The sequence below is a fragment of the Porites lutea genome, chromosome 5 (genome assembly GCF_958299795.1).
Source record: "Porites lutea chromosome 5, jaPorLute2.1, whole genome shotgun sequence".
NCBI lineage: Eukaryota > Metazoa > Cnidaria > Anthozoa > Scleractinia > Poritidae > Porites > Porites lutea.
The window spans coordinates 45,454,475-45,468,698 of NC_133205.1; the positions used below are offsets into that span (position 1 = coordinate 45,454,475).

At 40.0% G+C, this 14,224-nt stretch overlaps 2 protein-coding genes across 5 annotated transcripts in view; both read left to right on the forward strand.

Annotated features, from left to right (window-relative positions):
* LOC140938752 (allograft inflammatory factor 1-like) overlaps nt 1-14,224 on the forward strand; it is a 225,245-nt gene that overhangs the window by 128,929 nt on the left and 82,092 nt on the right. The gene's annotated exons all lie outside the window — the stretch shown is intronic.
* LOC140938711 (uncharacterized) overlaps nt 1-14,224 on the forward strand; it is a 33,882-nt gene that overhangs the window by 11,370 nt on the left and 8,288 nt on the right. For all 4 annotated transcript variants that reach the window (XR_012165558.1, XR_012165559.1, XM_073388212.1 and 1 more), the window contains exons 10-28: nt 200-297; nt 1,263-1,329; nt 1,814-2,132; nt 2,769-3,265; nt 3,454-3,798; nt 3,912-3,974; nt 4,083-4,241; nt 4,787-4,857; nt 6,848-6,896; nt 6,988-7,067; nt 7,568-7,621; nt 7,808-7,880; nt 7,968-8,062; nt 8,150-8,226; nt 8,327-8,410; nt 8,683-9,245; nt 10,509-11,324; nt 11,425-12,565; nt 12,858-12,968. Coding sequence is in view for 2 of the 4 variants with exons in the window: in XM_073388212.1 (XP_073244313.1) it covers nt 200-297; nt 1,263-1,329; nt 1,814-2,132; nt 2,769-3,265; nt 3,454-3,798; nt 3,912-3,974; nt 4,083-4,241; nt 4,787-4,857; nt 6,848-6,896; nt 6,988-7,067; nt 7,568-7,621; nt 7,808-7,880; nt 7,968-8,062; nt 8,150-8,226; nt 8,327-8,410; nt 8,683-9,245; nt 10,509-11,324; nt 11,425-12,565; nt 12,858-12,968 (4,762 nt within the window). In the remaining 2 variants the exon portion in view is untranslated. The remainder of the gene's footprint in view (nt 1-199; nt 298-1,262; nt 1,330-1,813; nt 2,133-2,768; nt 3,266-3,453; nt 3,799-3,911; nt 3,975-4,082; nt 4,242-4,786; nt 4,858-6,847; nt 6,897-6,987; nt 7,068-7,567; nt 7,622-7,807; nt 7,881-7,967; nt 8,063-8,149; nt 8,227-8,326; nt 8,411-8,682; nt 9,246-10,508; nt 11,325-11,424; nt 12,566-12,857; nt 12,969-14,224) is intronic.

A 14,224-nucleotide genomic window follows, 5' to 3' on the forward strand; every position in this document is an offset into this window, starting at 1 on the left:
CAGAAGTGACTATCGTGAGGGAAACAATAAACAAGCGTATCGTACATAGATGTACCAGGATGAAAATTATCTTTCATACTCCATTCTTGAATACATTCTCTTCTATCTATTCCTAAGCTGTGAAACAGCTAGCTGAGTGATAATGCACTTGAAATGTTTTAGCATTAATTTTTGATGTTTATGTTTTGTTTTCCTTTAGGAAAATGAACCATTGTCAATCACTAACTTTGATGATATCTATTATGTGATGAGTGAGGAGCGAGAGCCAGTGTTTTACATGAAGAATCTCACTGACTGGTGAGTACTGCAGTTTAATAAAGGTGGAACACACTCTGACACAGACTTTTAGTCAAATAATATACTAGTAATAGTTGATACTACAACTGCCCCCGCTCTGTATGTTGTCAGTCAATAATTGTGAGATAAAAACGGGAAACCCAAGATTTCATGCACTGATTCAGGTCGATTTCACAGCTTTGATCAAAACATTCTCAGTTTCAAGAATATTTTATTCTAAACTACAAAGTGGTAGTTTTCCGGTATTTCTCTTGCACTTTTTACATACAGTTCATTTATTAGCCAGAAAGTAAGCCTTAGAAATTAAAAGCTTTGATCAATTCACACCTGCAAGTTCTAGTCATTTTTTACCTATTAGGACAATACTTCAAAATAAACTTAATAGTAGGACATCTGACGATAGACTGTTCACAATCCCCTATTTTTTCGTGAGATTGTCAAGATATAGCTCGTCTTACTGACAATGGTGGCCATCTTGATTTTCAAATGTACTGAGAGGGTGGGCGTAGGGGTTTAGTTTTGACAGTCAGCCCTCAATCTCAACGATTACAAGGAAAAATAGAGGACTGTGAACAGTCTAATCTGACCAGGGCATACATCAACACAGAATTTAATTATCAGGGAATTTCGGTAATCTCGATAAGTGATAGTGATAAGCTAGGCATTGATTCACTCATTTGCATAGGGAAACTTGCTTGTTTGTGGACTGAGTCTTATTCCCTCAAAGAGATTTGTGTCTGGCAAATCATTTCCAGTCAGAGATTTGAAGCAGCAGAAGAATAAACCAATCAACTAAGTAGAGACAGATTTTTAACAAAGCGTGATCAATGGAGGAGATTAGAGGAGATAACAGAGAAACTAGGGTTAAGAGGAGGAATAATACATTTTGATTTCAGTACATGGGTTTATCAGCTCTATTCAAATCAGCATGTGTAATTTGCTCCCATTAATTTTTTTCTTTCTAGGAACATGGTGGTGTCAGCTACTTCCAATGGGCTTGAAGCTGCTGTTGTTGGAAAATATGGAGGAGAGGTTTGTGTTTATATCAGCTAATTGTGCAATAATTTTTTTAAGTTAAGCGTTTTTTTTTTATTTTTCAAAAGTTAACCTTGAAGCATCTCATATCTTAATTGGATGGGGTAGGTGTTTATATAATGTTAAGACAACACATAATGTTGTGTTCTCATCAAAGTGCCATAGCAATCCTTTAATGGGTGCACACAATCTTGGCTCTCATGCATTCACTTAATGTCGGGGAAGGAAAAGTTTTTTGCTTTATCTCAAACTTTCACTGTCTTGATTTTTTTTCTGATGATACCAGTTAAACTAGCAAAAACATCAGTTTGGAGTTAAAAGAACCCTAAAAGTAAAGCAATTTATCATAACTTTGAGATGTCGACAGGTGAATGTTTGTGAGATACTACAGGGAAATGATAAAGTATGAACTTCCAACTTACTGCATTATTTATAAAAGGCAATAAGTGTTACATGATATTATTATTTCTCTTCAAAACAGGGTCCCTGGGAAAAGTGGAGTTTTGAAGAAGACAGCCGACCTGTTATGCCATTAACAAATGATAATGATGATACATTTCCCATGGGATTAGAAATTGATTTCAGTTCAATAAAACAGATAACTAAGGGAGAAGCAAAGCTTCCTCCAGCGCCCATACTGATGATCCTATCCACTGATGGAGTTTTGTGTCCATTTTACATTTTAAACCAAACTCCTAATGCAAATCACTCCATAGTGCATGCTCCTGAACGAATGGTACCTGGAGGAAAAAGAAAGTCTGTTGTCTCAAAGATGAGTGATATGTCTCAAGAAACTGTGGGTAAGCTTATGAATTTTTGAATACCAAACAATCTGTAGAATACTTGAGTTTATAATTCTGTGAAGTGTCCATTCTCATATTTATTCTATAAACACAATGTTTACAATGTATTTGCCATGTCAATCTCTTCCCTTATATAAAAGAATCAATTGCCAGACGTTAAATAAGGTATAGGAGAAAAACAGGCTGGCTGCATCATCCAAGCAGAAACAAAAGTGTTTTCAGAAAGGGAGGCATTTAAAGCACCTAAAAGTTTCTAAAAGTCTTGGTTATGAACAGTAAAACGTTTTTTTTTCTACAAACTTCTTAAGTTAACCACTCAGTATAGTGTGTGGATTTTTAGGAATTGTGCAGGATTGTGCGGTCAGTCCTGCAGCTGCCCACCTTGTCAGGAGCCCCGATCACTGCAGTCTAAAACACATTATGTGACAGAAGATCATCGCAGTTATAGATGCAACTTTTGTAGTTGTGAAAAAGCTTTCTTTTCGCAAGTGCAAAAGTTGCGTCTATAACTGCGATGATCTTCTTTCATATAATTCTTCACCCTGGAGTTCTCATATATGTTTTTCATATATTCATAACTTAGTCTAAACAACAGTTAAGAAGAATTGATTCTCTGTTAAATTTTCTTTCCAGGTGAGGCCCCGAAACAAAAAGGATCATTGAAGCTTGGTTCTGTTTCACTGGGGGCTTGTAATCAAACCATCCCTGAATCTCTAAGTCAAGGATCGACAGGAAGCCCCCTGCTGGCTGGTTCATTATCTCTTGGTAACTCCAAGCAGCCATCCGCAGGCACTCTGTCCTCAGCGACTCCTGCAAGTGTTGGACCTAGCACTTTCTCATTTGCAGGCCCTAAACCAATTGTATCTACTGTGGCTTCAGCTGCTTTTACAGCAGCATCCTCAAGTGCTTTTGCAGTAACAGGCCAGAAACCATCAGGACTCATGATGGCATTTAAACTTCCACCATCACAACAATTACCAAGTGAAGGATCAGCAAAACCATCAGCAGCTCTACCTCAACTAATAAAACCTACACCCACCAGTCAAGTGCAGTCAAGCTTTCCAGGATCTTCATTTCAGTTACCAGGTTCTCTGTCTATTGCTGGTACTACTAGACCAGTTTTAGCCCAGGTACAAGTTTTTTATCACTCACTCCTGCATAGAAAAAAATATGTTTTTTCCTTCATTTAGTTGTAAGGATTTTGGAGAAATAACCTACTATGTCCTAGTATGATTGTATGAAAACATAGCATGGGCGTTTTCTTAGCTTTGTTATTTAAAAAAATAAATTGAAGCTTGTTTGGTAATATCTTGTTTAGGGTGTTAGTCTTGGTGGTGATAAACCCAAAGTAATGTCTTCTGCTCCATCACAAGTGGCAAGTCAGGGAATGATAGCTCAGCCCAAACCAACCCCTGCACAGTTAGCAGCTACTGTCGCAAAGCCATTGCCAGTACTTACTCAGTCAGTAGCTTCTGTCACTAATCCACCCACTGTCAGTAATTCATCCACCATGATCCGCAAACCAACACCTGCAGTGCAAACTGTCATCGAACCAGTAGCAGCGAAACCAGAGCCACAAAGAGAAAAGTCAAGTTTACCAGGATTTAGATTGCCAGGCCAGTCATCTGTTATGGTAGCCAGTAAGCAGGAAGCCACTAAAAAAGTAACTATCTTGCCTGTTGCACTCTAGATTCTCTTTATTGCTTGACTGTAAGTATAGTTCTTGTTCTAACAGTCAGTTTGTTGACAGTTTATTTGTTATAATTATTGTTTCAGACTGCATCTGTTTCAAAAGACAATGTTGTCGAGGCTTCAGTGTCAGAGAATATCAGAGAAGTGGTAATTGTGTCTTTTTTTGAAGTCAAGCTTAGTGAATTGCTGTTTGGTTAATGAGGGGAGTATGTTAGCTTGTTTGTCTTATTTCGTGTTGTTCTGTTCTTGTCACAGATCAGTCAATTCAATGAAGAGATGGCCAAGTTAAGTGACAGTGTGAAGTCTATGCAGAGCAAGTGTGCCTTGGCAAAAGATAATGAAGAACTAGACGCTTTAAGGAAGGAAACTGGTCTGATTGGTCGCACATTAGTAGCCATTACCGATACCACCAAGGTTTGTAGTAATTGGAAGCCCAAATGTATCTCACTGCTTATTAATCTTTTGTTGGAAGAGTTCTTGAAGGAGGGTGGTTATAACAGAGTCGCATGTTAATAAAATAAATTTTGCTCTGTAACGTACTCTGTTTTCTCAATGTTTAAACAAGTAGAATTCTGAATAATCGCTTAGATATATTTATTACGGTATGACGTGCTTTGAGGATAGTGAAAAAATTCTCTTGAGTCATTACCAATGAACTTAATAATCACCAGACCACATTGAATACAGTTTCATACTTATACATAACAATGATTTGCGAGACCAAGATTAACAAGTTTGTGACAAGTTTGTGACAAACATCCCAGCTGCAGCCTGGCTGTATCTCTATAGATCTTCTACACTAGTAGGCAAACGACTCCTTTCAGCTTTGTCAAAGACTTCATCATTCACCTATATTAACCAGGTTTTAAATTCCCTCGTGGTAATAATTTTATACATCACAACTGATTTCTAGTTATGTTTGCAAATCTAATTGGTAACCTTCCTTTTGAAAACGATAGGAGCAACAGAAAGATATTGATGAGGAAAAAAAGAAGATCCTTGAAGCTTTTGAAATGCTGGAAGATGCCAGGTTAGTTAACAAAGTCTGCACCTCAATGAACGTGCAATAATGGATTAGTTGTGTAGTTGTTGATCCACCTTCCTAACAAGAAAGTAAAATAAGTAAAAATAAACACGACAACAATACTTTAGAAAGCTGGTTTACTAACTTAGAACAAACGCCACTGAATCGTAGTCAACAGTTACCAGCACCGTACAAACGACTTATTGACGAGATCAAGCAAAACTAACTCAAAAAAACGACTGGAGAACTGACAATTTGACTAACAATAGACGACTGTTTAACTGTGACAATAGACGGATCGAAACGCACCAATTACTGATTACGAGTCTTCATACCGAATAACATCACGGCTTAACTGACAGACGACCAATAACATCGCGACGTAATTGACCAATCAGATCAATAACCAGAGTTTAATACCATCAACTGACGTGATACAACTCACTTTGACTCTGAAGATGACTGCCGCACAGGTTGTTGAAACGTCAGTCACTGTCAACAACAACGGTCCTATTCAGGACTACGTTCACCCGGGCGATCAAACTCAACCTACTTTTGAAATGACTCCTGGGTTCAAACCTTTAACAAACCTTTCACAAGCCAATTTCAATTAAAAAAAACTGAGTGCCTTGTATTTTGAGTACATTGTATATCTTGTTTGTTTGTTTGTTTGTTTTGTTTTTGTTGTTCAATTGTTTTTGCTGCCGTTGTACATGTATTTGTGTCTTTTGTAACCCTGTAGTCCGGCATACACTGTTGTATTACCTGTACTGAGGCATTCTTTGTATAAATTCGCATTTGTATTACCAAACTTCACACTGAGTTTATGGGAATCCATCCTTACCATAGCATCTAACCTTCTTTTGCTTTACAGTGGTCATTCGAGTAGTCATTTATTTTTTTCTTCACAGATTAAACAAGATTACAGAATTAAATAAATAATTAAGAAATAACTAAAGAGAAAAAAAAAAGGCAAAAATAGTTAAACTAATACATTGCGAAGCGCTTCGCGCAAAATGCCGCTTTCGCCTCGCTTGGCTCGTAAAGCATCTGTTATGCATGCTATTATGCTTGCTACGGCCAGATTTTGGCCGCAACGCTGATTGGCTGTTAGAACAATGCCACAGGATATGATTGGCTGTTGGAATCAACGGAAGTTGAAAGCGCTCACTCCTCGCGTGTTTGTTTTTGCGAATGATCCGCCGTCAGCGGTGAGAAGGATTTTGCTATCTTTTTTATTGTTTCACGGTCTTTTGGTAGGAAAATATGCCTTAATATGTGCCTAGGAAATTCAGAAAATTCAAGTGGTTGTCGATAACTTCTCAGGATTTGCTTAAATTATGGCACTAATGTGAGTGTATCGCGGAGTCGAATCCCTCTGCTTGTGGTTGACCTCGAACGTCGAACAAGGTACCCTTTGACTTACCAACAAACGAGTGCAAGTCGAAATACTGTCCATGTTAAGACTGGGTTTCATTTGAAAGTTTAGCCGGGAATGACTTATCTGAACGGGGAATAAAAGCTGAGGCTCACTGCGAAAGAAACCTCAATTGTCATCTGTTCAATGATTTTTTGTAGACATTATTCTAAAAAGCTGGTGCTGCTAGTCTTGCATTTGTAAGGTTACAGACTTGTTGTTTGCCTTCCCTTTTTGTAAAAAAATAACCTAAACCAAGATAGAGAGGTATTTTCTGCATTTTCCTACGTACAAAAAACTTTCGTACTAAAAAGAACATTCAACGGAAGTAATTGTTGTTGGCTGATTCGGCAAATGTCAATCAATCAAGAATGTGGGCGGCAGACGTTTCGGAGAAGGTTTGTATCAAGCTCTCTTTTCGTTAAATAGAGCCTACCTCAGGTTATTCTTAAAAGACATCACGAGTAGTAGAGCTATGTCGTTCTGATCAAAGTGGTATTATAAAATTGGGGGGCCGGAAATCGTTGAAGGTATCAAAGAAGCCTAACAATGATAGGAAATTTCTTTGCTTTCTTCTAGAATAAGGCAAGAAAGGAAGAACGATCCTAGATATGTTCAGTTGCTCAAGGTATTCAGTTCATCTTTACACGACGTAAACAGCAAAAGAAAAACTGAATTTCCTTTAGTAATCAGCACTGTAATTTTTTTTTCCATAAAAGTCTAGAGCACTGGATCCAGTGAACACAAGCAAGATGAGAGACATCAGAAATCTCCAACTCTACCTTGATAAGACTCTCAGGTATATTTGCGATGCATTACTTGGAAGCATTTTCGGCTTTTCAGGAGGTTTCTAGTAAATATACTGGAATATCCAGAACCGCATTTGATAGAATGAATTTAAATGACAAGGACATAATTGACTCCAGCGTTTTTTCTACTGGTCATGTACTATTGTATTTCTCTTCAACCCCCTCCCTACCCTCTCCCCTTTTTCCATTGCTTGTCATCAGTATCACGCGGGTGCCTGGCTGCCCGTCTTGCGTTGGGGCTCATGGCTGGATGGCGAAGACTGCCAGCCTTGGGGTCGGACAGCCGATTGCCAGCCCCTGGATTTCCCGAGCTCCCAACCTCCATTTAGCCATGCAGTTACAAATGATGAAAATTTGTGAGCATTTTAAAGGTTAAAAAAGTAAGACTGCTCTGTCCTCTTAGCTGCACGCCAGCCGTAGCTAGTTTACCTTTCCATGCAAATACAGATTCAACGTACAATGGTGTTATCATTATTTTTTATTTCTTCAGAGAAGTGAACATGATTCTTGATGAACAGTGGAACAAAGAAAATGAACGTCAGAGGTAACAAACTCCAGGCTTTCTTCTTACACGATATCTAATATGACTGAATAAAAGTAACAAGAACGCCGATATTACTCTGATGAAACAGTATTGTAGGCCTGCTGAAAAATATCTGCGTGACTTACCAAATATATAATTTCAGTACACAGAACTCCCCAACTTAAAGAAAACTTCATTTTTCCCCAGGTCTATGCAACGTCCAGCTTTGGATGAAATTTATCAGACTTTGAGGATCAACTACAAAATTGCGCAGGATCAAGTAAGTCCTGCACAATCTGAATCTCTGTTCTTAATATTGTATGTTCCCTAATGTTGGATGTTTTGTTCTTAACTTTGTATCTTTCAGGGAGCCAAGTTGGAAAAAATTACAAAGGAGATGAAGAACAGGAAAATATTGTCAACGTCCTGGCAAAGAAGTTCAGTTAACACATTTATAACAAGGTAAAAAACACACTATTTTCTTCTTTGACGAAGAAAAACCTACCAAAGCTGTGGATACATGGATTCTTAACATGGTTTCTCTTATAGAGGTGATGCGGCATCGATGAGTACTCCTTTTGCTGTACCAAAAGAGGAATTAAAATCGCCATCACAGAGGACTCCAGGTGCATTACTCAAATTTGTACAATTGTATTATTGCTGTTCAAGTATTTTACGCCGAAAAGTACTTTTTATCTTATAATCACTTTTGTTTGTTTTTTGCAGTTCCAATTTCCCCTGAAAAGCAAGCTCAATTAAGGAGCATGTTTCAGAAAAGACGGAGTACCCCAGTGAGGAGGAGTACGCTTGGTGAGTCAGTGGGTATTTGTAACAGTCCATAGTTTTGAGTGAAAAGACGTTTGTTCGCATGCTTCTACGTAACTGTAATGTTAGTTTAATTAATGCTAGATGAGTAACCTCAGCGAAATATAATATTAGGGACCTTAAGAACTGAGGAAGGCGATGCAGCGAAAACGTCGCTTAAAAAGTTAATTCGCGTTCTTTCTACGTTGTTATTCTGCACCCGTGTTTTGTGTGATGGTTGTCAAAGTAACTTTAATTTGTCTATAATCACCTTCTAGTCCCCAGCCCTGCTGCTAAGAGTCCCACAGTGCGACCAATTAAACCTCAAGTGCCATGTTACTCTTCCACACCAGCTGCTAAACCTGATTCCACTGAAGAAAGAACCAAAGAAACCATCAGCTTGATACCTCCTGTAAAAGAACAAGAGAACGAATCCGAATCTAATGTAGGTGATGTTGGAAGTCGATGGAAGGAAGAAACGCAGTCTGTTAAAGATGAACAACAGGAGGATGAGCAGGAAGAAGAGCAGGAGCTTAAGCAGTTGAATGAAGTGAGTAACATGTCTTCCATCGGGCCGTCTACCACTTTGAGCGGATTCAGTTTGCCTGGTAGATCCTCGCCTCGATCAACTGCAACAGATGAAAGTGAAGGAACAAAGACAACAGATCAGTCTGTGCGAAATGATGTTGGTGTTGGTTTACAAGTCAGACCCGCCTCACAACCGGCTGCTGTATCTGGAGCGTTTTCTTCATTTAACCCTCCTGGACTACAATCAACACTAACCACGACACAAGCTGAACCATCCAAAACTTCTGGCGGCTTTTTCCTCCCCCCCGGCAATGTAAGCTACAGTCAGTAGATTTCTCCTTTTAGAAATGCCATTGATTTATGAATTTTCTTTGTAATGTGCTTTTCTTTTGCTATTTTGCTTGTTGCATATTACCTATGATAAAAGTTCTAAGGCTTTAGAGCCTCGTAGGTCCATGAAACACATTTAATGCATTTTAATGTCTACGGAATAACAGTGCAGAGCTGTCATTAGGAACCTTAAGCAACGAGAACATTGACGTCCCGGAAGTCAAAAGTGGCAACCGGAAGTTGATATTTTCTCTCTTTCAGTGCTCTGACTCGACCAATTCGTACGGCGGGACCTAAAACAAAGGCATTCAGATTCGTTTTGTGAGACAGAAGTGTTCCATCAAGCGTAATATCGAACTTCCGGTTGCTAATCATGACGTCTGGGACTTCAGCGTTCTCATTGTTGAAGGCTGCGTGCAAACGGGCGCAATAACTCAACATTATTGGTGCAACAATGTTGGGAGTTGTTGCGTGCGTGTTGGTGGTGGTGTGCAAACGGATGCAACAACTCCCAACAAGTTGTAGACCTGCGGTGCATCGCTACTCTACGCTTCGGCGATCACGGAACAAAAGAAATGTTGGGAGTTGTTGGCTGAAAAGTTTGACCCGTTTCAAACTTTGCGCAACAACAGGCAACAACATCCAACAATATGCAACAGGGTGTGCAAACGGACACAACATTTAACATCCAATAATGTTGGGAGTTGTTGGACAACAATGTTGCATCCGTTTACACGGGGCTTAAGATGCTACTAAGAGGCAGGGGCCTGGGATTCTCCCACGCCACTATGAATGTGGTTCCCGGATACCTTCATAGGAAAATAAAGGAAAAATAAAACCAAAAGAAATCCCTAGCTGTTTAATTCCCCGCTTACTTGTTGCATTTATCCGGCAACTTGAAATCTTAGTAACAGCCCTGAACAGTGTAAAACATGTAGTGAAATAGTGAAATGAAAAAATGTTCCCAGTATACACGTAGCGATATACTGAATATGTGAAAATGATTTTTGAGCTACAGGCGACTTGTGGGAGTCAAGACAATAGACTAAGACGTTTGTCGCATAAACCTGGTTTGGTGGTTTTTGCTCCAAAATCTCCTGTAGCTCACTGGTAGAGTATCTGGACTAGGGCTAAGAAGGTCATAGGTTGCATCCCTGTTGGGAGAACTTGAATGCAAGTGACGTCATAGTTTACCCATCAAGTTTTATGTCCATATTGTTTTGTTTTTTTTTTGCCTTTCTTGCAGGTGGCGTCTATTACATCCAACAATGAGAACGCACCGAGTGTGCAGGGGAACCGCACAGAAATTCCTCCCAGCATCGCTGCAGGAATGGCTGCTATGAGCAGGGCCAGTGCAACACAAGATGTAGTTCAACAAAGCAACAGTAAACTTGACCCCTCGGCAAGCATTGAGCCAGTCACACTAGTGGCGTACAAGCCACAAACACAAGGAGGTGAGCAAGCGACGGACTTGGATAAAGAAAACAATGCAGCTAAGGCAATTGCCAATGCTGCATTAATGGCAGCCACAGCAGAAGCTAAAAAGCCTTCAACAAAGCCACAATGTAGTACTGAATTTGTTTTCAAATCTACAGAGGGAGGTAAGCCTGGACCTCCTGTTGTGACTTTCAAACCACCAAACACTTTATCACAAGCATCACAGGGTGGCTTTACCGTGGCACCTAATGTCACAGTCTTCAAGCCTGCGTTTGGTCCTATTGCATCAAGTTCCTCAACCCAAAGTACAAGTGGTGGGTTGCAGGGGTCTTTCACGGCCGCTCAAACTGCTATCCCACCTGGCCAGGCAACAATCTCTACTGTCCCATTTAGCTTTTCAACTCCAGCAAACGGTTTGTTCGCTTTCGCACCCTCATCTGCATCTCCTAACCTCAGCAGTACAAGCGGTAATACCAAGACATCCGCTTCTTCTGTCAGCACTGCTGCCTCTGCGTCAGTTGCAGGTATCACACCAAGTGCTAGAGTCAGCAGAAATTTATTTGCGTCAGGTGATTCGACTTCACAAACAGCACGAACAAGTCAGCAGCAAGATCAAAGTAAGGAGGTGAGTAGAACAGATATGACGTTTCAGTATGTTGAAACGAAAATGCATTTTTGAGTTATTGTCAAGCTTGTGCTATAGTTTCTTTTTTTTTTTTTGACAGGCCACTGCGACAGCAACAACTGCAAGCTCTTCTATTGTCTCTGCAGCTGGTGTCACAACATTAGCAACAACAACAACAACATTTTCATTCTCTGCTCCAGTCGCAAGTAAAGGAGGGTTCTTCAAGACTCTTGGCCCACCAGGCAACAGTGGCAGTGCATTTGGCCCCAGTAACTTAGGGAGCGGTTCCACAAGCATTTTGAATTCGTTGATGCGTTCCTCCAATGCAGATACGTCAGGTAGTTTGTTCGCAGCTGTAACTACTACGGGTTCAGCGCCTTCAAGTATCGCACCTCTAGTACAGTTAAAACCAACCTCAACAGAAAAGAAAGATGAAAGTGCCAAAATCACAAGTGCACCATCTAGTATTACAGCTAGTCCAGCAGGGATGTTTCAACAAGCACTGTCTGAGAGCAATAAAGTTGCTCCTATTACTACCGTAAACACCGTCAACACTTTACCTTTGACTACAAGTATTTTGGGTGCTTCAGCCACGACAACTGCCTCTGCTCCTGGAAGCCTATTTGGAATTCCATCCAAAACTGGTGTTATAGCACCTTCTACCACTTCATCATCGAGCAATTTGTTTGGTTTATCAGCCGGGTCACAGTCTTCTGCCTTCTCTTCCACTACCATCGCCAGTCCCTTCTTCACGAACATTAATCCAGCCTCTACAAAGCCCTCAGCATCGACTGAAGGTTATTCATCTACAACCGAAGGCTCATCAACCTCAGTTTCCGGTGGAATGTTTGGCAAAGCCACAAGCACCACAAGCGCGTTTGGAGCAGTTTCAACTGTAGGAAATGTTGGATTTGGCTCTCTAGGTACTGCCACTACCACATCAGCTGGAGGTGGCCTGTTTGGGACTTCATCAGCGACTGCCTTTGCCCCAACGTCTATTTTTGGGACGTCAAGTAGCGCTAGCACCTTTAACATCTCTCAGCCGTTCACCTCACCTGTAAACACCAAAGGCAACAGTTTTGGTGCTACACCAGCCTTTGGATCAGCAAGCACAACAGCTGGTACGATATCAACATTTGGAGCGTCTTTGGCCACTTCAAAGTCTACTTTTGGTCAGTCTTCATTTGCTCCTACTACCAGCGCTGGTTTTGGGCAAGCGACATCAAAGCCAGCCGAAAATGGTAAGGGACGCTTTGTAAGCTAGGATGTTAACAATTGATGTGCATTTTTAAACTTACAAGGCCTTGATGATTGTTATCCGCTTCAGTTTTGCCTTGGGTAAATTTAAGGAAAAAAATAGCGGTATGCGTTCTTCCAAATTTTACCGACCTGTTCAAACGCTTCAATCCAAAGGCCTCCATAAAGCGCCATTGGCTATAGGATATGCTTTTACAGTGCTTTAGTCTTGGCCTTCGTGATATTTGTCTGACATTTTACGCTATTTTTCTTTTCTTTTCTTTCCTTTTTTTTTAGCCCTTGGTTTTGGGTTTAGTGGCTTTGGGTTAGGAGGGCAAGGCAGCTCACAGACCAACAAGACCAACCCGTTTGGAGTGTCTCAAGTATTTTCATCCCCAGCGGCTTCTCGTTAGTTCTTTGTTAAGTAGTATAAATGTAACTATTAACTTTCCCCAATATAATTAAGTGTTCAGCACTTTTCGCAGAATCCTTCATTATTATTATTATTATTATTATTATTATTATTATTATTATTATTATTATTATTATTATTATTATTATTATTATTATTGCTGCGGAGCGACCGAAGGGAGCGAGCAGCAACATAATCAGGATTTAAAGGAAGTATATAAGGGGCGACGAATTCTCGAATTCATCACTTTTTACCACAATGCTTTGCATTTAACCACACTTTTACCACAATGCATTGCATTTAACCAGAGTGCATTGCGCCACGAACAACTCAAATAAAAACACGGGGAAGTTCGGTGGGTGAGAGAGTGCATTGTTCGCTGCTCAGACTTAGAGTTTTCTTTGTGACAAATTTTCTACAGCACGGCTAGAGGTCTTACCAAATTTTAAGACTCGTAGGAGTCTTTCAGATGAGTACGATGGTTAACTTGGGGATTGGATTTCAATTCAAGAGCCTTTGACTCGTCCAGGTGTTAAACCTGACGAGAAGATGAGCATTTGCTCTTCGACTCCGCAACACGGGGGATATGCAAATTCCAGCTTGCTAGAAGGTGATGTGAAAGTGAGAAAATGTCATGCAATGCTATTCTTAAGAAACTGTATGAGCCGAAAATGGATGTGATTTGGACCATTCGCTTCAAAATAACAGCGGAAATCGAAATAACAAAACATATGTTTTGTGTCCTACTTTGCAGACGAGGACGTGTATCGGCGTTTTCAAAAGCATAATTATGTTCTTTCATTCATTCATTGCCTTGGAATATGCGTTTACATTGTTTTTTCACTGTTAATAGCTCGGTTAATGCGGCTGGCGATCATCTTGCCGGCGGAAGTTTCATGGGAAAAGAATAACTTTTCCTGAAGATTACGTAATCAGCCTCTGTGGTGTAGTGGTTAGGTGTAGTCGCGTCGAGTCGAACGTGCCGGGTTCGAGTCCTACCGAATTAGTTATTCCTACTTTTTTTTTCCGTTTTTTTTTGTTGTTGTTTTCTATAAATATATAGCGAAATAACTGTTACTTAATAAAGTGCAACAAACAGCAAGAAAAGTATTGTGTTTCCAGAGAAAATATCGTGCACCGTATATTAAACATATGGATAAACAATCTGAATTTCTATTATTTCCTACAATTTACTGTGGGAAAACCACAGTTGATAACCACTTGGTCATTTTCTAAACAACGTTCCCACGAG